The 26,775-nt window shown below is 43.0% G+C and overlaps 1 protein-coding gene across 1 annotated transcript in view; it reads right to left on the reverse strand.

Annotated features, from left to right (window-relative positions):
• b3gat2 (beta-1,3-glucuronyltransferase 2 (glucuronosyltransferase S)) overlaps positions 1 to 26,176 on the reverse strand; it is a gene marked incomplete at both ends in the record, with an annotated part of 57,936 nt that extends 31,760 nt beyond the window's left edge. The window contains one exon of the mRNA XM_083898045.1: positions 25,598 to 26,176. Coding sequence (XP_083754171.1) covers positions 25,598 to 26,176 — 579 coding nt within the window. The remainder of the gene's footprint in view (positions 1 to 25,597) is intronic.
• Positions 26,177 to 26,775: the final 599 nt, after the last annotated feature.

Raw genomic sequence — 26,775 nt, forward strand, 5'->3', positions numbered from 1 at the left:
CATTTCATCAAATTTAAAATAGTAATGTGTGTGGAACAAACCAACCATGTTTTCTTGTGATTTCTTGATTTAGCTGGAAACTGAAGGAGTAGGACGTGACCACGAGTAATAAAATTAAAGAAATCATTTGAAATACCGGCGATTATGTCCAAAATAATTGATGCAAGTTGCTGAAATTGGCAAATAAATGAAAAAATATAGGCAGTTAAAAACTAGAATATTCAAATAGTAGGTTTATATGGTAGAATGTGTGGAACAAACCAACTATGTTTTCTTGTGATTTCTTGATTTCGCTGGAAACTGAAGGAGTAGGTCACGACCACGAGTAATAAAATTAAAGAAATCATTTGAAATACGAGTTAAAATGTCCAAAATGTTTGATGAACGAGTTGTTGAATTTGGCAAATAAATGAAAAAATATAGGCAGTCAAAAACTAGAATATTCAAATAGTAGGTTTAAATGGTAGAATGTGCGGAACAAACCAACTATGTTTTCTTGTGATTTCTTGATTTCGCTGGAAACTGAAAAAGTAGGTCGTGACCACGAGTAATACAATTAAAGAAATCATATGAAAAACCGTCGATTATGTCCAAAATGTTTGATGTACGAGTTGCTGAATTTGGCAAATAAATGGAAAAAATGGTCACATAATGAAAAAAACTAAAATATTCCCCCACAAATTGCCTTTGATTTGCCAGAAAATAATAATTTCATAAAGGTAAAAAAGTTAAAATTTCATTAAGAGATTGGTTCCACCGTACGTTAAATATCCACCAACATCATGAATAAGAGGGAGAGAGCGTTAGCTAACCATGGTTATAGTTTTCTGTTTTGCTTCCATTTACACAAGAAATTAATCCAACTAAATCTGTCTACATTTCAAGGAATCTCTACTATGAGATGTTTTTGAGAGGGGTACTGAGGCTTTTTACGTTTGCTAAAATCCGGCATTTCTGAGCAGGATCTCATTTTGTTTTGACAAACTCTTCTGTCAACTTGTATTTTAAAGTGTTACAAGGTGCTTTATTGGGGAAATTCAAGTTTTAATTGTGAATATATTGGATAAAACCAATTCTGTGTCAACGTTTCCTCCATATCAGTCGTTTTAAGTCTTCATATACTACATTTCTTGCATATCGGCCTCTGTCGTTGTGGTTCAAAAGTTGTAGTTCGCAGAAATGTACCACGGAAACGTAACGTACGTAATTCGGCTGATCCATGATCTCCTACGTTGACAGTTGTCAGTCTTCCTTCATCATCTAACTGCAGACCTGGTGGTTTGGTTTCTCTTGGCCGTGTTCCCCAGAATCGCTTTGCTGCCAATTCAGAAAGAAAACAGGAGCTCGTTCCACCCTTTTCTTCAACGATTTTACAATCACCTCCTGTCTTTTCTTTGACTGTCCATAAAAAAAAGAAAGAAGGGGAATTGACTGTTATTTCAAAGAGGGTTTGTTCCCGCTTTGAGTTTCTATTGTTGGGAGATATGGTGAAAATAAAAGCCAAATGAAAATGGCTTTTGTGTTTCAGTCGCCTCTTAAGTTCCGAACAGAATCCGAACAAGCGATACGGATACAGTTTAAGGAAAGTCTGGAGTCGAGGAGGAAAATCAATAGAGCCTCAGATGTAATCCTGTGCACTGATGCTCTTCTTCTATTTTTAGGAAATGTGTGTGAGTGTATTACTTCTTACAGCAAAGTACAAACAGTTGTTACAGTAAAAAGCACAGAGTTCACTCTATGAAGTGAACGCGCTGGAAGAAAGAAAACGGTTGCACTTAAATTTAGAAGAATTCACATCAAAAGGTGTTGATAATCTTAATTAATGTGTGTTTTACAATTTTATCAATTTTTCGTTTATCAAAATGTTTTTTGTTTTTTTTCAAATTCACAAACTTTCAAGGATTTCAAGGCCCCGTGGGAGCCCTGTGTCTGGGACTCCATTGGTTGCCACCACCAATATCTCAACCTCCAAGTTAACAATTTTAAAATTTTAAAAATTTACATTTTAAAAAATGTATCTCTTTAAATTCATGTAAGGCTGCAACCTCTCAATTATTTTCAGAATTTCTCAATCAAATTATCTCTTGATTCTGTTTCTCAAACGTCTTATTTGATCCACAAACTAAAAATATTCCGTTTTAATGATTTCTTTGTTTTATGGAGCAAAGAAACCAGAAAATATTCACATTTAAGAAGCTGAAAAACCAATGAATCAATCGTCAAAATAGTTGATTAATGAGGTTGCAGCTCTAGACTCTTGTGAACTACGGCAGAAAAAGTGACGTACTTTGAGAAATACAGTTGGGTTGACTCCACTTGGGAATTGAACCATTGGCCAATTCCTTCCCTCTTGGCCATAAAAGTTATTATTTGGGCAGCGGTGGGATTCGAACCCACGGCATCGAAATTACTGGAGTATAAATCCAGCGTCTGAAACTAGATGTTTGGTGCATTGAACCTTGAAACGATGATGTTCTCAAACGTCTTCTTTGGTCCACAAACTAAAAATATTCAGTTTTAATGATTTATTTGTTTTATGGAGCAAAGAAACCAGAAAATATTCACATTTAAGAAGCCGATTAAATTGATTAAAACCATTTAATCAATCGTTAAAATAGTTGATTAATGAGGTTGCAGCTCTAGATTCTTGCGAACTACGGCAGAAAATGTGACGTACTTTGAGAAACACAGTTGGGTTGACTCCTCTTGGGAATTGAACCAATGGCCAATTCCTTCCCTCTTGGTCATAAAGTTATTATTTTGGCAGCGGTGGGATTCGAACCCCCGCCAGAGATGTTTGGTGCATTGAATCTTGAAACGATCATGTTCTCAAACGTCTTCTTTGGTCCACAAACTAAAAGTATTCCGGTTTTAATGATTTCTTTGTTTTATGGAGCAAAGAAACCAGAAAATATTCACATTTAAGAAGCCGAAAAATAGTCAAAATAGTTGATTAATGAGGTTGCAGCCAGAGATTCCTGTAAAGTACGGCAGAAAAAGTGACATAATTTGAGAAATACAGTTGACTTTTCTTGGGAATTGAACCATTGGTCAATTCCTTCTCTCTTGGTCATAAAGTTATTATTTTGGCAGTGGCGGGATTCGAACCCACACCATCAAAATGACCCACACCAAAAAAGCCTAAATGCAGTGTCTGAAACTAGATGTTTGGTGCGTCGAACCTTCGAATGATGATGTTCTCAAACGTCTTCTTTGGTCCACAAACTAAAAATATACAGTATTAAAGATTTCTTTGTTTTATGGAGCAAAGAAACCGGAAAATATTCACATTTAAGAAGCCGAAAATAGTCAAAATAGTTCATTGATGAGGTTGCAGCCCTAGATTCTTGTGACGTACTTTGAGAAATACAGTTGGGTTGACTCTTCTTGGGAATTGAACCAATGGCCAATTCCTTCCCTCTTGGTCATAAAGTTATTATTTTGTCAGCGGTGGGATTCGAACCCCCCGCCAGAGATGTTTGGTGCATTGAACCTTGAAACGATCATGTTCTCAAACGTCTTCTTTGGTCCACAAACTAAAAGTATTCCGGTTTTAATGATTTCTCTTGTTTTATGGAGCAAAGAAACCAGAAAATATTCACATTTAAGAAGCCGAAAATAGTCAAAATAGTTGATTGATGAGGTTGCAGCCCGAGATTATTGCGAACTACGACAGAAAAAGTGACGTAATTTGAGAAATACAGTTGTGTTGACTCTTCTTGGGAATTGAACCATTGGCCAATTCCTTCTCTCTTGGTCATAAAGTTATTATTTTGGCAGTGGCGGGATTCGAACCCACACCATCAAAATGACTGAAGCCTAAATCCGGCATCTGAAACTAGATGTTTGGTGCATCGAACCTTCGAATGATGATGTTCTCAAACGTCTTCTTTGGGCCACAAACTAAAAAATATACAGTTTTAATGATTTATTTGTTTTATGGAGCAAAGAAACCAGAAAATATTCACATTTAAGGAGCTGAAAATAGTCAAAATAGTTGATTAATGAGGTTGCAGCCCAAGGTTCTTGTAAAGTACGGCAGAAAATGTGACGTACTTTGAGAAATACAGTTGGGTTGACTCTTCTTGGGAATTGAACCATTGGTCAATTCTTTCCAAGCCATCAAAATGACTGGAGCCTAAATCCAGCACGTGAAACTAGATGTTTGGTGCATTGAACCTTCAAACGATGATGTTCTCAAACGTCTTCTTTGGTCCACAAACTAAAAATATTCAGTTTTAATGATTTCTTTGTTTTATGGAGCAAAGAAACCGGAAAATATTCACATTTAAGAAGCCGAAAATAGTCAAAATAGTTGATTGATGAGGTTGCAGCCCTAGATTCTTGTGACGTACTTTGAGAAATACAGTTGGGTTGACTCTTCTTGGGAATTGAACCAATGGCCAATTCCTTCCCTCTTGGTCATAAAGTTATTATTTTGTCAGCGGTGGGATTCGAACCCCCCGCCAGAGATGTTTGGTGCATTGAACCTTGAAACGATCATGTTCTCAAACGTCTTCTTTGGTCCACAAACTAAAAGTATTCCGGTTTTAATGATTTCTTTGTTTTATGGAGCAAAGAAACCTGAAAATATTCACATTTAAGAAGACGAAAATAGTCAAAATAGTTGATTGAAGAGGTTGCAGCCCGAGATTCTTGCGAACTACGACAGAAAAAGTGACGTAATTTGAGAAATACAGTTGTGTTGACTCTTCTTGGGAATTGAACCATTGGCCAATTCCTTCTCTCTTGGTCATTAAGTTATTATTTTGGCAGTGGCGGGATTCGAACCCACACCATCAAAATGACAGAACCCTAAATCCAGCGTCTGAAACTAGATGTTTGGTGCATCGAACCTTCGAATGATGATGTTCTCAAACGTCTTCTTTGGTCCACAAACTAAAAATATACAGTTTTAATGATTTATTTGTTTTATGGAGCAAAGAAACCAGAAAATATTCACATTTAAGAAGCTGAAAATAGTCAAAATAGTTGATTAATGAGGTTGCAGCCCAAGGTTCTTGTAAAGTACGGCAGAAAATGTGACATAATTTGAGAAATACAGTTGGGTTGACTCTTCTTGGGAATTGAACCATTGGTCAATTCTTTCCAAGCCATCAAAATGACTGGAGCCTAAATCCAGCACGTGAAACTAGATGTTTGGTGCATTGAACCTTCAAACGATGATGTTCTCAAACGTCTTCTTTGGTCCACAAACTAAAAATATTCAGTTTCAATGATTTCTTTGTTTTATGGAGCAAAGAAACCGGAAAATATTCACATTTAAGAAGCCGAAAATAGTCAAAATAGTTGATTGATGAGGTTGCAGCCCTAGATTCTTGTGACGTACTTTGAGAAATACAGTTGGGTTGACTCTTCTTGGGAATTGAACCAATGGCCAATTCCTTCCCTCTTGGTCATAAAGTTATTATTTTGTCAGCGGTGGGATTCGAACCCCCCGCCAGAGATGTTTGCAGCCCGAGGTTCTTGCGAACTACGGCAGAAAACGTGACGTAATTTGAGACAGACTTGTCGGAACAGAACGTTCCGTGAGCGATGGTCGACGTCTTCTGCTGTCGTACATCAGTTCGGTTCGTTTATTCGGTCGCCTCCGGCAGCGGCGGCGGTAGCGGACACTGTCGCGCGTAAAGAAAGCTCCCGTCTCATTATTATTATGGATATGTTTGCCGGAGGGTGGACTCAACGCACCGCAGAGATCACAAATCATTCATCTTTGCCGCTCGTGGAAAAAAAAATATATATTTTCAGATGCAGCTGAGCGCACCGCGAACCTGTAAGTCCTGACAAATTACGGCGGCGGCGCGTAAACGGTAAACGTGTGCTGTTTTACGCGTAAACAAAAGAAAGAAGCTGGAGGGAGTGAAAAAAATTCCCAGCCAGGACTCCCTCCATCTCCACGGCTCAGTCGAGTAATCAACTCTGACTCCTTTCTGGGCAAATATGTAGGTGAGAAGTGAACACGCGGCGACTCTTAATGATGAAGTCCACCACATCCATTATGGATGTCCCCTCCACCCCCCCTTAGTTTCCTGTTGCGGCGTTTGTTTGCGCGCTGGGACCAGCGGCGGCGGCGGCGTCGGCGTCTGCTGGGTCGTCGTGGGTTTGTGATTTTAATCAAGCGTGTTTTTCATCAACGAGCCGCCTCATCAATATGCATGACGGACGCAGGAGTCGTCGAAGAAAAAGGGAGGGAAGAAACGAAGCTGCGGAAAAGAAAATGAATGAATCAAATTAGCGAGGCTGCTGCCGGGGACGGAGAGGGGCGATGAAAGTGTGATTCAATGACGCGTGATGTGTGTGTGCACATATTGAAAGATTTATTATGGTTTACGAGAGAGGGGGGGGGGGAATGTATTAAACAGATGGAGGTGTGAGCGTGTGATTACGTAAGAACACTCTCTCTCGTTTTAAACGTAAATAAAGTTTGGGCTGATCTCTGAAGACTTGGTTCAACAGCTTGGTTCCTCAATTGTTCTTAACGGCGTTAGCGGCGTCAACGTCATGGAAACTGTTTTACGTGCCGCGGCACCGGAGTCCAGGCAGCGTTAGCAGCGCTAGAAATAACACGTAGGGTTAGTGCGTTAACAGCGGTTAGAAGCGTCAATGTTAACGCACGTTAGCGCATGATGCGTTTCCATAACGACTGACTGGAAGACACGCGTGGCGTCATGTTTACGCGCCGGAGTCCAGGCACCGTTAACCAGTTAGCTGCGTTAGCTTCTTTAGCGCCCCGTTGGTCCGTTCGTCAAACGAAAAGAGCAGCGCTTACAAATAACCAGCGTACCTGTGTACGTTAGCGCGTTAACAGCTGTTAGCGGCGTCAACGTTAATGCACGTTAGCGCATGATGCATTTCCATAACGACTGACTGGAAGACACGCGTGGCGTCATGTTTACGCGCCGGAGTCCAGGCACCGTTTACCAGTTAGCTCCGTTAGCTGCATTAGCTCCTTTTAGCGCCCGTTAGCGTGCCTACAGTGGAACTGGAGCAGTCTGTTTATCAAAGGAAAAGAGCAGCGATACAAATAGCGCTGGGTAAATGCGCTAATTTACCCAGCGCTATTTTTAACAGATAGAAATCTAGTAGATCTAGTGTTGTGCTTACTGCGCCCTCTGCTGGACCATACGGTTTTTACTTCAGACGTTGCGTTGGGCCCAGAGGCTGCATCTTTTAAACACTGGGTTTTTAAAGCGTAACTTTGCAAGTCTGGCTTTTTTTTTCTTCAGCTTTTTCTCTACGGAGCTCCCCCTACGGTTTCGGAGTACGTATTTTTACGACGGCACCGTAGACATCCGTCCATCCTTGTTGAGAAACCGTAACTTGTACAAGCCAAGTTTCAATGATTCTGTCTTCTCAGCTATGACTTTCATCCACAGTTGTGGGTTTTTTTGCGCGTTTCTCAGCACAAAACTAGCTATTAACTAATTTACTTACTCATACATTTCTAGCCATGAAGGCTAACTGTTCTATTTGTTGTTACTGTTGTTTTTAATGATTTTACTATGCTGCATCAACCTGCAGAAGGGACTAAAGATGGAAATGAGCCGTTTGCCTATAATCTTGCATATTTACATGTACAGTCTGTTTATATTCTGATTTCAGAGACCAGTGTTTTTTGGGGGTAAGGTTCAAAAAGTCAGATTTGAGGAGTGAGGCCCTCTTCATCTCAGACTCTGATGATCTGAGTCAGCCATGAAGTCATTTACAGTAATCGCCAGATCGTACGATGAGCGCCGCCGCGGCGTTTTTCAGGGCGAACAGGAGCCAAAACTTGCAAAGAATAAAAAGAGGGAACGTTTTTCATTTTTAATAAAACCGAGTAACCTTGTAAAAACTAAAGTGCGGTTCATTAATGTCCATTACTCAGCTGCTCGCTCACCGCTGCCTGTGTTGGCTCTGTTCTATTTGGAGAAACCCATTTAGAGTTTGTTGCATAACAAGCAATCAGTAGAATTAAGCTCTGCCTTCCTCACCCCCCCCGTCCTCCTCGTCTTCATTCCTGAAAAGCTGACTATGGGGATTGTGGAGTGGGGGGGGTGGGGGGGGGGTTCAGCTGACGCTAGCATGGCAGAGTGGTTTGATTCAGCTGCAGCGAGGCCACACATTCTCAGACCTTTTCTTTTTTTTCTGAATAATTGAACTCTGCTGCTTCACCGCAGTCACGGCGGCGACTATTTTAGGTTCCGAGTGAAAGTGTGACTCAGGCGAAACGTCCGCTGTTCACTGTCACTGCGGCTCTGATCTTCATTTATCAGCGACGATGTGAGTCGATGGGTCGTTGACGTCGGGGAGGAAAAAAAGGCAGCTGAGATATCAGGTCTTTAGAGTGTGTGTGTGTGTGTGTGTGTGTGTTCACAGTTAAAGATAAAGGTTATGTGAGAACAGCGTAGTAGTGAGTTAATCGCTCACTGTGCACAGCGAGAGAGTGCTCTACTGCTCATGGAACTACGGTGGCCCTGCAGTAGAGCTGCAACTAACGATTTTTTTCACAACCGTTTAATCTGTCGATTATTATTTTTCGACAGATGTAATAGTTTGGTCTATCATGAACGACTGACTGGAAGACACGCGTGTTTACCTGGTCGTGTTTTGCTCATTTTAAACTCATTTTGTTGATTGTTGATGTTAATTGTGGGTTTTTTTTTACGTTGTTTTCTTGTGTTTAGACATTTCTGAGTTAAGAAGGAAAACTGTTTCCGTGTGGACGAGATCTTTGTCAAACGTCAGAAACGCCGAACCATACTTTGCATAAAAAGCCTCAGCACCTGTCTCAAAAACGTCTCGACTGGCGAAGACGCAAATTTAGACTTTGTGCAGAGCCTTGTTTCCATTTTTTCAGCAACTTCCTGGCATCAAACCGACTAATGATGTAAACTATGAGTGCAGTATCTGCTTTATATGCTCAAGCAAGACGCGACTACGAGGGCATTTCTTGTTTCGCGGCCAAATGTCGGCTAAATGGAAAATGGCCGACTTCCTGTTGGGTCAAGTTTGTCCGTAGACGAGTTCAGGGTCAGTCTCTTGTGTCACTTTTACACGTTTGAACAAAAAAATACTTTTGAGGAAAAAAAAAATTTGGGGAGAAAAATTAATTGTTTTGAGAAAAATAACATTTTGAGAAAAATATTTTTTTGAAAAAAAATCTTTATTTTTTTAAATTTTCAATATTTTAATTTTATTTTGGAAAAAAATTGACATTTAAAATTTTTTTTTTTTTTTTTTTTTTCAAAAAAAATATATTTTTTTTTTGGATAACTTTTTAGTTCAAAAAATATTTTATTTTTTTTGGATAACTTTTTAGTTCAGGGTCAGTCTCTTGTGTCACGCATGAAGTTTCGTGCCGATGGGTCAATGTATTTTGACGGCATTAGACCCAGTCCAAGCCGTTCTGTGGGGAGTTTGACCCGCCTTTCACCCCTACACCAGCAGCCGTTCGAGCCTGATGTGGACGATATCCTCTCTTTTTCTACGTCAATAACTGCTAAACTTGTATACTCGCACACATTAAGGACACTCGATCACTCGCTGACTTCATTGCTGTGGGGTTTTGACGAAAGAGGAGGCGACGCAGAGAGAGAGAAAAACTGATGAAATAAAAAAAGGAAGCACAGAGAAATAGGCAATTCAATTTCCTCAAACCCCTACGAGCAATTATCATAATTACATAGTGTAGCGGGAGAAGCGAGGTGGGGGGAGTGATGTCAGTGAAGCGAAGCAGAAAGGAGACGAACTTTGCCGACGGAGAACGATCGTGGGAGGATGTAGGACGCGAGGAGAGAGGGAGGAAGGAGACGGAGAGAGGTCGAAGGGCTTTAAGCAGCCAGTGTATATGTAAAAGACGGCGTTACGCTTCACTTCTCTGCTCGTTCGTCTGCTTTGACAGCTCCGCTGCACAGATTCTCCCTCTGCTCGAACCTCCTTTGTTGCCCCGGCGTGTTTTCTAACAGCGGTTCGGACACATTTATGCTAAACTGGAACTGATTTACGCTGAACCTGTTTTATTATCTGCTTCAGAATGAAACGTGTGCTGCAAAAAACGCACGTCTACACAGCTGTTCTGGACGTCTTGAGGCGCTGTTTCACTAAAAAACAGGGTAAAACGCACCACAGTGTAACACTGGAGTCATGTAAAATATTCTGCGTGTTCACATGCAAAAGGACAAGATATTAGGGGCCAGAAGCCTTCAGGATTCTGTTTCTATTATCACATCAGAGCATGTCCATATGGAGGACATATGCATCAATAATATGGCCTTTTTTTAATTAATCTACATTCACATGGAGAAAAAACCCTGTGGTCATGAAAAAATAAAAATGATCAAGAACCTGTTTCTAAAAATAGATGTAAAGCATTACCACGTGTGAGGATGGAAGAATCTGTAAAACACCAGGGGGCGACTCTACTGGTTGATATGAACGACATACTAAAAGGATGACTTTTATACATTTTTGGGGAAAGAAATGCTTTTGAGAAAAAAGAAATTTTTGAGAAAAAAAGAAATTTTTGAGAAAAAAAAAATTTTTTGAGAAAAAAAAAATTTTCTGAGCAGAATAAATTTTTTTCTGAAAAAAAATGGTTTAGAGAAAAAAAAGATTTTGGAAAAAATTTATTTGAAAAAAAATTTTGGGAAAAAAATTGAAAACAATTTTCTTTGGAAACAAAATTGTAAACAAATTTTTTTGGGGAAAAAAATTGAAAACAAATTTTTTGGGAAAAGAAATTGAAAACAATTTTTTGGGGAAAAAAAATTGAAAACAATTTTTTGGGGAAAAAAGAATTTGAAAAAAAAAATTGTTGAAAAAAAAAACATTTTTGGAAAAAAACATTTAAAACAAATTTTTTGGAAGAAAAAAACAAAAAAAGATTTCTTTTTGGGAACACATTTTGAAAAAAGACGTAAAATTGCACATTTTCTCTATGGACTTTGGTGCAAGGAAAAGTAGGCGCTAACACGATGAAAGTGTGTGTGTGTGTGGTGTGTTCAGGGACAATTATGGCAGCGGTGCATGTGAGGCGTTAAATGAACATTCTTGTGTTTTCTGACACCGTCGAGTGCTCAGGAAGTTACTCGGCCGTTAACGCGTCGCACGCATAATAAACCGCCGTCAAAGTGAGATCTGACAATCGGGTGGAAACAGAGAACGAGCCTCTTTAACACGCGTCTCGATGCCAAATGCCTTTCCACCTGATTTCTCCGCCGCCGGAGAATGTGAGGAGGCTTGTTAAACATTTGCCACGGTCAAATGTTCTTTTTTTTCATACGAGAACAAAGCAGTCGAGGGTGTTTGTTACACATTATCCTCATTACTCCGCGGTCGCCCGTCGCCCACTTCATCGGCGCAGAGCAGCCGCTCTCGCGTAATCAACAACCAGGAGCTCGAAAAACCACAGCTCTTATTTCTGTTCCAGCAGGAATTCCACGAGTGTTAATTAGACAACAGCGGGTCAGATATGCACGGTCTGTATCCCAGAGTGACAGAGAGGAGGAACAATAAAGCGATAAACACTGAATATTTATGTTTTTTTAAGTTTTTCAACACGTTTTACTCGACTAAAACTATGCTTTATAACTAATAAAATCAACCAAATCACTGGGATCACATTTCTGGAACAAAACGACAAAAATGTTCAGTGTTCTCAATTTAAAGCTGTCATTTTTACTCTTTATTCAAAGCAAAACTATCCGTTTTTGAGTCCAATTTAATCTTTAATCGGTTGTACACACAGAACTATCTTACTGGTTGCAGCTTTGATGTTTTAACTAGCGCTAACAACGCGTTAGCTAACATTAACGCACGTTATTTGCACGATGCGTTTCCATAACGACTGACTGGAAAAAGTCACGCGTGGCATCATGTTAACGAGTCCAGGCACCGTTTACCAGTTAGCTCCGTTAGCTCCTTTAGCGCCGGTTAGCACGCCTACAGTGGAACTGGAGCGGTCTGTTTATTAACCGGAAAGAGCAGCGTCTTTTTTCCGGTCAGTCGTCATGGAAACACGTCACGCCTTACTTAATGTGCGTTAACGTTGACGCCCCTAACGTCATTAACGCACTAACGTGCCCAGCGCTAGTTTTTTTACGAACTAATAGGGCATGAAATTAGTTCGCAAACCTAGCTATAATGCTAACTTTAACCCCCAAGAATCCGACTTTTTTAGCAATTCTAGGAAATGGAACTCGCTAAACTCCATATACGACGTATAATTTCTAGTTTCCTGATTCTTAGGTAACTGGCACTGCACTATAATTGACGTGATGGCCTAATTCCTTGGTTCTCAAACTGTGGGTACGTGTACCACTAGTGGTACACGAGATTCGTCTGCTGGTACTTGGAGGAAAATCATCATAAATTATGTCGTACTGTTTTTACCAGGGTATGTGATCGGAGCGGAGCTGAGTGCGTAGAAAATAAAACCGAGATAATCGCCGAGATGGACGCCAAATTCAAAATGGCCGACTTCCTGTTGAGTTGAGGCCGTGGGCTCAATTGACTTTTTTGTTCGTCTTAGGCTATTACAAGTGCCCGCCAAGTTTTGTGAAATTCGGTGCAACTTAATTTTGGTGTTTCGCCCTCAGGGGGGGCGCTATAGAGCCCTGATGCAACAAATGTGTCCGAGCTCTATGCCAATATCGCATTTTTTTTTCTCATGTGATATTTGGTGTAAAAAAAAAAAAAAACACTGCTTTAGGCCAAAATATGAGGAACATTAACTTAAAAGATGACTATTTTATTGTTATTTGCTTTTTAGGGCAAAATACACGAGTGTCAGTGTACGATGAAGTGCACAGAGCCGCGTTGAATATACAGCAATAAAAATAAACAACGAGTACTTGCAGAAACAATACCGTGGACTAAGAAATGCTAAAAACGTAGGTTTTAAGATGTACTTTTATGAATATTTAATGGCTGCAGTGTTTTCTCGGGTCTGTAAACACTGCACGCCGCCTGAAAGAATGAATAACACACACACACACACACACATACACACACAAAAACATTGGCACGTATTTATTTGAATAGCCGAACCCAGAGGTGTCAAACTCACGGCCCGTGGCCTTACTTGCGATCAACTTCATCCGGACCCTACAAGTTAAAAGGAGTTATTTCTGTCTCTTTTTTTTAAATTTACAGGTTCATTTTGTTTGTTTTCATTCAAAAACAAACACTTTCAGTTGGAAATTTGATGAAATATCATCACAAATGATCACATTTACGTTCATATGACTCGCGACCTACTGACAATTTCTCTTCAACGACCTAAGGGACTCTCAGTGACCCTTAGGTCGTTTGACTTTGAGACCTCAGGCCTAAACGTTAGCGTTAGCCTAACTGTAACCACAGCCAGTTAATAATGCCTAATCCTAAACTTAAACCAGCAATAAACTCAACCTGTTCTTCCGAAATGAGTTTTCTGCAGCATTTAAGGTCACAGACGTCTATGTAAAGTCTGGACAGTGGGATTATTCTTGCCACGGCACAATTTGAATAGATTTTTATCAACTCTGAACCCATATCTTTAAAAAACCACTGCTGTCTTTTTTTTTTTTCATTTGAACTATTATCACAAGAGGTCAAGGCAGAATAATCATTCCAGCTTCTTGAATGTTACCGCAGTCGTTCCGGGCGAGGTGATATAGGGGAGGGGGGGGCGGGGGGGGTGTGTAATTTGAAGCTGCCAGCCACCATAAGCGCAGTCGCCGCCATCAGTCGGGAGCCTGCGGACAGTTTCTGCAGGTTATTACTGCTCTATGACAGCCTATTATCTCTCCATGACAGGCCATTACCTGCACAGAGGAGCCGGATAATGAAATAGGCAGGAGGACAGAAGGAAGACAGTGTGCTATTAACAAATCAAACAGATGCTCTTTGCACTGAAAGCCGCCGGAACCCAAACGGCGAGCCTGCGTTGGCGGCGGCGACGCTCCGGCACTCGAGTGGTCGCGAGATCTGCAACCAAGGCTCAGACCAAAGAATCGTCACCTCCGCGCGTTCTAAATCGTTTTGTTTTCAAACGAAACAGGATTAAGTTGCACCGAATTTCCCGAAACTTGGAGGGCACTTGTAATAGCCTAAGAACGAACAAAATAGTAAATTGAACCCATGACCTCAACTCAACAGGTCAACAAGTCGGCCATTTTGTATTTGGCGTCCATCTCTGCTTGTCAAAATGCCTCAGCTCCGCTCCGGTCACATACCCTGGTATCAACAGTACGACATCATTTATGGCGATTTTACTCCAAGTACCAGCAGACGAAGCTCGCGTACCGCTGGTGGTACACGCACCCACAGTTTGAGAACCAAGGAATCGGGCCATCACGTCAATTGTAGTGCGGTGCCAGTTGCCTAAGAACAGGAAACTCGAAATTACGTCGTATACGGGGTTTAGCGAGTTCCACTTCCTAGAATTCCTAAAAAGTCGGATTCTTGGGTGTTAAAGTTAGCATTATAGCTAGGTCTGCGAACTAATTTCATGGCATATTTATTCGTAAAAACTAGTGCTGGGCACGTTAGCGCGTTAATGACGTTAACGCACATTAAGGCATGGTGTGTTTCCACGGCGACTGACTGGAAAAAGATGCTTCTCTTTTAGGTTAATAAACAGACCAGCAGACGAAGCTCGCGTACCACCGGTGGTACACGTACCTTAGTTTGAGAACCAAGGAATTAGGCCATCATGTCAATTATAGTGCGGTGCCAGTTGGCTCGGAATCAGGAAACGAGAAATGACTTCTTATATGGAGTTTCGCGAGTTCCACCTCCTAGAATTCCTAAAAAAGTCGGATACTTGGGTGTTAAAGTTAGCATTGTAGCTAGGTCTGCTAACTAATTTCACTACATTTCAAGGTCTGGAAAACAGCTGTAAAAATTCCATACTTTCTAACGCTTTCAAGACCTGTATAAATCAACTGCAGACACTCATTTTCCGCATTAATGTCCATTCAAATTGACTTATTTTTAGCAGCAACCAGTGGCGTCGCCCCCTGGTGGCTATTGAATATATTAATTTTTTGAAGTGTTTGAACTCTTCGGACACAAAAATCAAATACCGATCATCGATATCATAGATTTGGTTTATCTGTTTGTTCAATTAAATCAATAATTGTCCGTATTTAATGACTTCGTGGAGCAAACATCCCGTTTACCATCACCTCCTTTTGTTGTAAGAGAAATCTCTTTTTGCTCCGTTGCCCGGACAAAAACAAACACGCTTTCATTTCACAGCTCTGGAAAAAGTTATGATTGGCGTCTTCTTTGTACGTCTTGACATTTTACAGATGAAACAACTCACGGATTGATTGTCACATCAACCGAAAAAGGCAAAGAATCACCAGTTCCACTCGTGCAAAATCTTTTTGTTTTCTGTCTCCTGATGACTCGGGCGTCGCTCAGCGGGCGTCTGACTGGAGCGTTCAGTCACGGCTTTGTTGCCACACCCGCCCTGACACGCCAGACACAAAGAAGATCAACTGTACAAAGCTCAAATAAAGAACTTAATTTAATCACTATTTCCAGAATTCTAATGACAAAAGGCTGCAAATAACACATAGTTTCATGGTCAACTCGTTTATTGAAAGGATTCATCCTAAAACGATCAAACCTAGATCAAACGGCACAGCCTAGAAGCACATCAGACTGTTTAAGGTAAATACCAAATCACCCTCTTATGTTGTTTTGTGATGACAGGCTAGGACACAAAGCTGTAAACCCCTGAATTAGGGTATGAACTGGTACGGTCCGGTCTGATACTGCGCAAAATGACTAAATCGGACGTTGAAAAGAGAAAAACTTTCAGATACAATCCAAACATTGTATATAACAGAGCAACACTGAGGGGTCAGAGAACCTACATGTCCTGGGATTCAAACCACCAACCCTCTGGATACAAGGCCTAAACCCTTCCCCTTCCTGCCCGAAAGGCACCACTGGGATTTGAACCCAGGATCTCCTGTTTACTAGACAGGCGCTTTAACCAACTAAGCCATGGCGCCACGGTTCCCCACTGTTGTCGCCAAACTATGTTCTTGGCAGATGCATCGTCTTGTTCTTCCACATCTGGCTCCATCTTGTGTCCTTTTCTGTTACAACAACTGTCCTCCTTCACAACATCCATGAACCTTCTCTGTGGTCCTTTTTCCCTCCTGCCCGGCAACTCCAGCTTCAACATCCTTTGTCCAATAAAATCTTTCAATGTCTCCAAATTGTTCCACCTGAACTGACCCTGGATGTGTCCTAGGATTCAAACAGCCAGCCCTCTGGAAACAAGGCCCAATTCTTTCCTCTGCCTAAAAGGCACCACTGGGATTTGAACCCAGGATCTCCTGTTTACTAGACAGGCGCTTTAACCAACTAAGCCATGGCGCCACAGCTCTTCTGCCACCATCTTGTCATCTAGCTTGTGTCCTCTTCTGTTACATCAACTGTCCTTCTTCACAACCTCCATGAACGTTCTCTGCGGTCGTCCTCTGTTGCTCCTGCCCGTCGGCGCCATCGCCAACATCCTTTGTCCAATAAAATCGTCCAATAAAATCACAGTCGCTCATCTGTACGTGACCCTCTTTATCTCCAAACGGTTTCACCTGAGCTGTCCCTCGCTGTGTCCTGGGATACAAACCGCCAGCCCTCTGGATACAAGGCTCAATTCATTCCTCTTGGCAATAGTCTGCCCAAAAGGCACCACTGGGATTTGAACCCAGGATCTCCTGTTTACTAGACAGGCGCTTTAACCAACTAAGCCATGGCGCCACAGTTCTCTTCTGTCCTCATGTCCTTCCTCACAACACCCATGAACGTTCTCTGCGGTCGTCCTCTTTTGCTGACCGTAGGCGCCATCGTCAACATCCTTTGTCCAATAAAATCGCTGTCCCTCCTCTGTACGTGACCAAACCATCTGAACCATGACTCTATCTTTATCTCCAAACGGTTTCACCTGAGATGTAAACCACTAACCCTCTGGATACAAGGCCCAATTCCGTCCTCTTGGCCACAGTCTGCCCAAAAGGCACCACTGGGATTTGAACCCAGGATCTCCTGTTTACTAGACAGGCGCTTTAACCAACTAAGCCATGGCGCCACAGTTCTTCTGCCACCATCTTCTCGTCATGTCCTTCCTCACAACATCCATGGACCTCACCTCTTGTCAACCTTCCCTTTCACTTTTGCTGCAGACATCAGCCCTGACACTCTTTGCAGATGCGTAGGAGTCAAATTATGATCTTATTCTGGGCCTTTTAAGATGGATTCAAGATCAGGGAAATGATGAGACCCTGAAAATACTGAAGGCTGCAGTCATTACAATCACGAGGATAACTCTCTGTCCTCAGTTCCTCATCGGATAATAATGAGCAGATTTACTTTTTGTTTTACAAGCGATGGCTAATTCCCAGTCCAATATCTCCATTTCTGGAATCCTCTCTCTTGATGCTAATGCTAGTCTTTTGGACTTGTTTCTTTGCCGTGTCAACATTGACTTTATGTTGTTTTGCCGTGACGATGGCGGACGCAAACAAGCTAATCTGTCCTCTTCAGTAGGGATGAGCCCATACGATACAAAAAGAGGGAAAAAATGCAAAATGCAATACAATCCAAATGTTGTCCTAATATTATCATATACTTTGCATCTACTGTCAAAATGTGGATAAGAATTATATACAGTATATAGTTTGCGAAGTTTGCGATATCGGTACAGGACGCGGAAAAGTGATACAATCACGACATTAAAGCATCTAAGACGTAGCACGTGAACATGTTTTGTGTTCTACGCCATAGACGGCCAAGTAGCGAACAAATCCGCGCACTCGGCTGTTAGCTTAGCTGTTAGCGTCCGTCGCCAAAATCACGACAACAAAACTATTTTGTTTCGGCTCCACAGAGAGAAGAAATTATCGAGAGAAATTACGTGACATTGTTGACTAATCGTTGCACCCGTAATACGGAGCTTCCTTTTAAGAAGAAGACGTTCAAATGGAAGCAATTTCTTTTTATTCACCAAATGGCACAATTAAGATGATTTTAAAAAAAAAAATAAAAATAAAAAAAAAATCTCATTCCACATTACTGCGCTATTATTCAGTGCTCATGGGTCTAATTTGAGCAACTTCAGTGTATTTTGTATTCTGATTCAGGGCCAGCGCTGTATGAATGGCCCTAATCAGAGTCAGCAGTCTGTAATCAGCCGTGTATTCTTTCCGAGCGTTTGTGCCTTTTGTCGGATGTGAGACGATTGTTTTTCTTCCTTCTGCTGCTGCTGCTGCTGCTGCTGCATTAGCGCGTCGCTCTTTATTATCTGGACGTCTTCCAGCGCACAAGGACGGCAGCGCGCGGGGCTTAAGTGTAAACAACAAATGATCTGTGAAAGGAGATACGCAGCAAATGGCATAAACACGACAATGTATAGACGTTTGGAGGTGTCAGCTTTCCAATAAGAGGCTTTAACCCTGGCAGATCACATTTGCCGGCTTTGAGATCGATGCGAGGCGCTCGATGTGTTTTGTTTTTTTTTGTCAGCGTTTGAACATCTGAAAAGTTTCTGGGATTAATCTAAATGCAGCGCGGCCGTTTTATTTTTGCTGCAAACCAGGGGAAATGTTGCATTCTGTGCAAGAAGAGAAGTTTCCACTCTGACAAACGGTTTCATACGGCGGCAGAGCAGCGCTCACACAGAGGTCTGTGAGAAAGCAGTCGACCTTGGTTTAAGACCAAAGAAGTCTGGCGTTTTTCTGCAGATTGTGTGTGTTTTCTTTTTTTCACGGATGGATTTGTGGCGCCGTTTCGTTTTATTTGTGACAATATGAGCGGGGAAAAAACCCCACAACCAAGAAACGTTCATCATCACCTTCACGTCCTCATTTCTGCTACACTCGGCTTTATATATCGGACACACCACCACACCTGGAGTGCAGAGCGATCAGGGTTAGGTACCCTGACAGCAGAACTCTGGATACAAGACCTACTATAAAAGGCACCACTGGGATTTGAACCCAGGATCTCCTGTTTACTAGACAGGCGCTTTAACCAACTAAGCCATGGCGCCACTGCTCTGCTGCCACCATTTTGTCGTCTGGCTTGTGTCCTCTTCTGTTACACTAACTGTCCTCATGTCCTTCCTCACAACATCCATGAACCTCACCTCTTGTAGACCAGCCCGGACACTCTTTGCAGATACCTACGAGTGCAAATTATGAAGCTTATCAAGCTTTGTATGAGGATAGATTACAGGTACTGAAGAAACAGAAAGAGCGAGATCGTATTGTACAGTTTTACGCTGGTATCCCAAGTAGTCATTCAAGTATTTGAAACTGGAAGAACTCTGGACAGAAGGTCTGATCCCTTCCTCCCAGCCACTGGGTGTCCAAAAGGCACCACTGGGATTTGAACCCAGGATCTCCTGTTTACTAGACAGGCGCTTTAACCAACTAAGCCATGGCGCCACTTGTCTTTGTGGCTGTCGCTAATCCTGAAACACGCTCTAGATCACGCAAACTGTGGCTAAACAATGTACGTGAGTATTGTGACGTCGGATTACGGGCGCTGAAGAGACACTAGTCACACGGGAGTGACGTTTTTTTCCTGACAGCTGACGGCTACATCGTATAATTCCGGTTCACTCTGGTACCTCGAGAAGGGTACCAAATATGGAACAGGAGCCGGTTATTTCGGTACTAATCCTACGAAGTATATGTTAGTGCCGAACCGTTCCACTATATATCTGACACAGGAGAACCTGGAGAGCAATTATTCAAGCTTTTTAAGGCCTGATCACTTTCTCCCAGCCACTGGGTGTCCAAAAGGCACCACTGGGATTTGAACCCAGGATCTCCTGTTTACTAGACAGGCACTTTAACCAACTAAGCCATGGCGCCACGTTTCAATGCCGTTATCGCCGATCAAGCTTTGTATCACGACAGATTACGAGGTTGTATTGCACAATTTTACCAGCGTAAAATTGTGCAACAGAAGGGTGTCAAAAATGGACAAAGACTTGCATGGGGGCCCACGGTTGGTGTAGTGGTTGGCACTCTTGCCTTTGCAGCAAGAAGACCCGGGTTCCTGGGTTCGAGCCCCGTTTGGAACATCTTCGGAACAAGGGCCTTTCTGCAAGGAGTTTGCATGTTCTCCCCGTGTGTGTGCGTGGGTTTTCTCCGGGTTCTCCGGCTTCCTCCCACAGTCCAAAAACATGCGATATGGGGATTAGGTGAATTGGTCACTCTAAATTGACCGTAGGTGTGAGTGTGTGAGTGAATGGTTGTTTGTCTCTATATGTGGCCCTGTGATGGACTGGCGAACTGTCCAGGGTGTACCCCGCCTATCGCCCAATGTCTGCTGAGATAGGCACAGCACCCCCCGTGACCCTCTGGTGGAGGAAAAAGCGGTAGATAATGGATGGATGGATGGATGGACTTGCATGGATTTCCTACAAAAATTTGATCTCTTGCTCCTGGACACAGACTTCCCAAAAGGCACCACTGGGATTCGAACCCAGGATCTCCTGTTTACTAGACAGGCACTTTAACCAACTAAGCCATGGCACCAATTGCTGCCGCTAATTGTTAAACACGCTCTTGATCACGCAAACTCGGGCTAAACAATGTACGTTAGTAGCGTGACGTCGGATTATGGGCGTTGAAGAGACAATAGTCACACGGGAGTGACGTTTTTTCCTGACAGCTGACGGCTAGACCGTATCGTTCCGGTTTACTCTGGTACCTCGAGAAGGGTACCAAATATGGAACAGGAGCCGGTTATTTCGGTACTAATCCTACGAAGTATATGTTAGTGCCGAACCGTTCCACTATATATCTGACACAGGAGAACCTGGAGAGCAATTATTCAAGCTTTTTAAGGCCTGATCACTTTCTCCCAGCCACTGGGTGTCCAAAAGGCACCACTGGGATTTGAACCCAGGATCTCCTGTTTACTAGACAGGCACTTTAACCAACTAAGCCATGGCGCCACGTTTCAATGCCGTTATCGCCGATCAAGCTTTGTATCACGACAGATTACGAGGTTGTATTGCACAATTTTACCAGCGTAAAATTGTGCAAGAGAAGGGTGTCAAAAATGGACAAAGACTTGCATGGATTTCCTACAAAAATTTGATCTCTTGCTCCTGGACACAGACTTCCCAAAAGGCACCACTGGGATTCGACCCCAGGATCTCCTGTTTACTAGACAGGCGCTTTAACCAACTAAGCCATGGCACCAATTGCTGTTGCTAATTGTTAAACACGCTCTTGATCACGCAAACTCGGGCTAAACAATGTACGTTAGTAGCGTGACGTCGGATTATGGGCGTTGAAGAGACAATAGTCACAGGGGAGTGACGTTTTTTCCTGACAGCTGACGGCTAGACCGTATCGTTCCGGTTTACTCTGGTACCTCGAGAAGGGTACCAAATATGGAACAGGAGCCGGTTATTTCGGTACTAATCCTACGAAGTATATGTTAGTGCCGAACCGTTCCACTATATATCTGACACAGGAGAACCTGGAGAGCAATTATTCAAGCTTTTTAAGGCCTGATCACTTTCTCCCAGCCACTGGGTGTCCAAAAGGCACCACTGGGATTTGAACCCAGGATCTCCTGTTTACTAGACAGGCACTTTAACCAACTAAGCCATGGCGCCACGTTTCAATGCCATTATCGCCGATCAAGCTTTGTATGAGGACAGATTACGAGGTTGTATTGCACAATTTTACCAGCGTAAAATTGTGCAAGAGAAGGGTGTCAAAAATGGACAAAGACTTGCATGGATTTCCTACAAAAATTTGATCTCTTGCTCCTGGACACAGACTTCCCAAAAGGCACCACTGGGATTCGAACCCAAGATCTCCTGTTTACTAGACAGGCACTTTAACCAACTAAGCCTGGCGCCCTCTATCTGTGTAAGTGTCTTCAATGATTCATCACACGCTTGATCCCGCAAACTAGGGCTGAAGAATGTACATACGTGGTGTGAGGTCAAGCTTTGTATGAGGATTAGATTACGGGCGTTGAAGAAACACTGGTCACAAGGGAGTGACGTTTTTTTTACTTTCGCCCCAACCCTTGTGAAGGGTGACAAAAACGGAACAGTAGGGACTGATTATTTCGGTACTATTCCGAAAGGAAAGCCCAAAGAACACGTACGCGCCAAACCGTTCCACTATATATCAGATGCAGGAGCACTGAGCAGCCTAAAGGCACCACTGGGATTTGAACCCAGGATCTCCTGTTTACTAGACAGGAGCTTTAACCAACTAAGCCATGGCGCCTTATTTTTACGGAAGTGTTGCCGATCATTCGCAAACTTTCGCCCAAACCTCGAGAAGGGTGCCAAAAATCGAACAGAACGGACTGATTATTTTGGTACTTTTCCTAATGGAAAGCCTAAAGAATACGTACATGCCAAACCGTTCCACTATATATTAGACGCAGGAGCAGTGAGCAGCACATAACTGCACCTGGAGAGCAATTTGTCAAGTACTTAAAGTGACAGAAAACTGGAAGATCCCTTGCTCCCGGCCACAGGGTGGCCTAAAGGCACCACTGGGATTTGAACCCAGGATCTCCTGTTTACTAGACAGGCGCTTTAACCAACTAAGCCATGGCGCCTCGTGTCCGCAAAACTGTTGCCAATGATTCAAGACTTTCTAGACTCCCTAGCAAACTAAGGATGAAGACGTCGTCCCAACAAGGTGTCGAGCTTTGAATGAGGATAGATTACGGGCGTTGAAGAAACCCTGGTCAAAAGGGTACGATGTTTTATTCTGTCGCCCAATCAGCTGACAGTCATGGGTGGAGCTAGACCGTATCATTCCGTTTTATTCTGGTGCCTCGAGAAGGGGGCCAAACTCTGAATAGAAGGCTTGAGTCCTACTTAAAGCCCTACTTAAACTGGTAGAACCCTTGCTCCCAGCCACAGGGTGGCCTAGAGGCACCACTGGGATTCGAACCCAGGATCTCCTGTTTACAAGACAGGCGCTTTAACCAACTAAGCCATGGCGCCACGTTTCAATGCCATTCTAGGCCCTAAACTCAACCAGTTCCTCAGAAATGAGGATCTGCCTCATTTGGACCAGGTTTATACAAGGACAACGGGTCCCGACACGGTCAGTATTTATGCCAGAAAATGTCCAACACAAGAATTCACAAACACACACACACACACACACCTTGTTATTAATTCTGTGCTGGAGAGTGGGTCGGCACAACCGCCATCCATCCCGACTCTCTCTCTCTCCCTCATTCAGCAATCCCTCGCTCAACTCCCACTCTCTCAGTTAGTGTCCTGCTTCCATACCAAACGTCCACACACACACACACACACACACCCCCCCCACACACACACACACACACACACACATTCTTGTACTTGCTGCATACTGAGGACTGGGTCGCTGACAAAGTGAGGACCAGCATTTCCACTTTATAAATCAACACAATTACAAATATCTATTTCATGAATGACATCAATAAAGAACTACTGGGTGCAGTACCATAAAATGTCTGCAGGTGGAGCTCCAGAGCAAAAGGGGCTGGGAAACTTTTTCGATTTTTTAAATTTTTGGTCAAAAATTTTACAAAAACATCATACTTATACTATGACGACCAAAAAAAAAAAAAAAATTTGACAAAAAATTTTTGGTCCAACATTTTACAAAAACGTCATACTTATACTATGTCAACCAAAATTTAAAAAAAAAATTTGACCAAAAATTTTTGGTCCAAAATTTTACAAAAACATCATACTTATACTGTGTCGACCAACATTAAAAAAAAATTTGACCAAAAAAAACGTCATACTATACTGTCGTCCAAAATTTGTAAAAATATTTGCCAAAAACCAATTGAGAATAGCATGTTTACAACCTAAGGAAGTGATTTTAATGAAAACAAAGTGAGGACCGGCCAAAATGTCCTCACTCCGTAAAAATGACCTCACTTTGTTGGTTAAAAACCCTCACTGGTCCTCAGTATGCCGCAAGTACAAGAACACACACACACAAACACACACTGCTTTAATTCCACGGTTTGATAACAGCCTTTCAAGTGAAACAGGCTGTTCCAGAAACCAGGTCTAGAGCCTCTCCGGGGGGGTTTTCTCGGGGGTTCCAGTGGGATCCCATCATCAGTGCAGAGGAACCCACTGAATTTTAATGTTTGAATTCCTTTGAAATGATCCCGTATGGGGATTGGCTAACAATGACTCTTCCTGTGCAGCACTATAATGGTTTTGGAGTGCAGGTAAAAAAAAAAATACAGCTGATATAAAATAGTGGATAAATATACTAAATATAATGTCTATTTCCCTGAATCTGAACAAACCTTTAGCCACTAAATAATTGGCTCAACTGATTACATTTTCTTGAGTGCAACAATATCCCATATTTACATTTTTTTCTGGCTGAAAACTCAAGTTTGTAAACCGCTCACTCATCCCGAGTAAGTTTGTGCCGCTTAGTTAAAGCCGAATAAAGGATTTTACACAGAGAATTAGCAAAATAACACATTTGGTGTTTGGATTTTCTGCATGGACTTTGGTGTGGGAGAATGAGCCGTCTGTAAACCGTCTATTATACCTCTTTTCAGGCATGAACACTGAACTGGTCATGACTTGTAGTCCTCATGGAGACCAAAACCTGGTCCTCATGAGGCAGAAAGCTTTATTCCACCACCGCTCAGGGGCGCAGCTTGTGAACAGGCAAGGGCAGGCAACTGCTTGGGGCCCCCGAGCCGATAGGGGGCCCCCGACACTCGGAGCCTGAGGGCTGTTTTTACCGTTTTTACAAGCCGCCTCCCCGTCCCCCTTAAAAAAACGATGGGCAATTTGCAATGACATCTAAGTAGGAAACCCCCCCTAAAGGGGCCCCACCTCACTTTAACCTTTTTACTCAGTTTATATATGTTTTTTTCAGTTATTTACAGTATTTTATTGTTCTATATATTTATATTGTTTTATAATTTGGGTTCTTTACAGTATAATGTATTTTTTTACTAAGTTTATATAGTTTTTTAAAAAGCTATTTACAGTATTTTATTGTTCTTTACATTTATATTTTCACATACTTTTTAATTACAAGGTTCTTCCATGTTATTTCATTCATTTTGAAAAAAAAAAAAATTTGAACTCAGGAAGGGCCCCCTGGGAATTTTTGCCTAGGGCCCCTACAGACTCTAGCATCGCCCCTGCCACCACTAAATATTCATAAAAGCAAAAAAACACTGTTCATTTTATTTGTCCACTGTATTATCTCTTCAAGATATTTTACGCTGCTTGTTTTAATAACATTTTATTGCATTACTGCTCGTTTTATTGCTGTGTTTTCACAGGGAAACTCCTCGCAGAGAACATTTTCTGTTTTAATTGCGCATTAAATACTTTATTTGATGATGTATTTCCAGTAAAGCAAGTGTTTTGTTAATTTCTGTGCTCTCAGGGCAAAGACTAATTCCCCTCTGGAACAATAAAAGCCTTCATTACTTGCATTTTTTTTTTTTTTTTTGCGTTTTATTTAATAACTGACTAGTTTTGAAGCACTTTATGCGCACATTTTTTGCATAAAAAGTTTGATTAATGTGACTTAATCGCGCTCACCTCCTCGAACAGCTCCAGGCTGTACGTGTTGTCGTCGTCCGCGAAGAACACCACGCCGCTGTCGCGCCGGCTCCGGTGCTGGCGCAACCAAACCAGCGCGCAGTTCCTCTGCTCGGTGGCGCGCGGCATCCCGACGCGCTTGAACCGGCGCGGGGTCAACACGTGCAGGTGCGTGTACGGCACGCCGCAGCGCGCCAGGAAGCGCGACACCAGCTCCGTGCGCGTCGCGGAGTCCTCCACCACGATCCAGTGCAAGCGGGGCACCTGGCGGAAGGCGTGCGCCAGCCGGGTCAGCTCCGCCTTCTGCACGGGGCGCTTGTAGGTCGGAGTGATGGCGTAGATGACCGGCACCGCCGCGGTCGCGTTCTGGGTGACGCCGAGCCCCGGTGCGCCTCCTCCTCCTCCTCCTCCTCCTCCTGCGCCGACGCCGACGCCGCCGACTGTCCGCGCCGCCCGCTGCGACTGCTGAGCCGCCGCCGGAGTCCGGATCGTCCTTTTGCTGTCCATGTCGATCATGATGATGACGATGAGGACCCAGGGCAGCAGGATGAAGAAGCGGCTGAACAGCACCGAATTCATGGCGAGGCTGAAGTTGGAGCCGTGCGCACTCATTCCATCACCGAGAACACCAAACTCCAACTCCACCTCGTTTTCGTCCGCTCGTCGTCCTTTAATTGTAATTCCTCACACTGAGTCAAATATAAACTATATCATTGTCCCGGCGGGACCGTGTCCCTCTCCTCCTCCTCCTCCTCCTCCTCCTCTTCCTCCTCCTCTCGGATGGGACTCTCCCTCTCTCTCTGTCCTCCTCCAGCTCTCTCACACGAGCTCACTTAAATTCCCCATGTTCGACTCTTCTCCTCCTCCTCCTCAGCTGATGAGTGTTTTCCTGTTTGCCAACAACAACAACAACAGCAACAACAAACCGGAGCTCCTCTTCCTCCTCTTCCTCTCTCCTCTCTCCCTCCCTCTCTCCGCGATAACCACCGGAGAGTGCGCGCCGCCCCGCCGAAGAGCATCACTTGGCGGAGGACGGAGCGCTGCCGTGTGACTCTGAGGATAAATAAGAGAGGATGAGGAGGGGAGGAGCAGAGAGGAGGAGGAGGAGAGAGAGAGAGGGAGGAGAGAGAGAAGAGGAGGAGAGAGAGAGGCCTTGTTATGATGTGCGCGCGTCACTG

The sequence above is a fragment of the Microchirus variegatus genome (assembly GCF_963457635.1).
Source record: "Microchirus variegatus genome assembly, chromosome: 11".
Lineage (NCBI taxonomy): Eukaryota > Metazoa > Chordata > Actinopteri > Pleuronectiformes > Soleidae > Microchirus > Microchirus variegatus.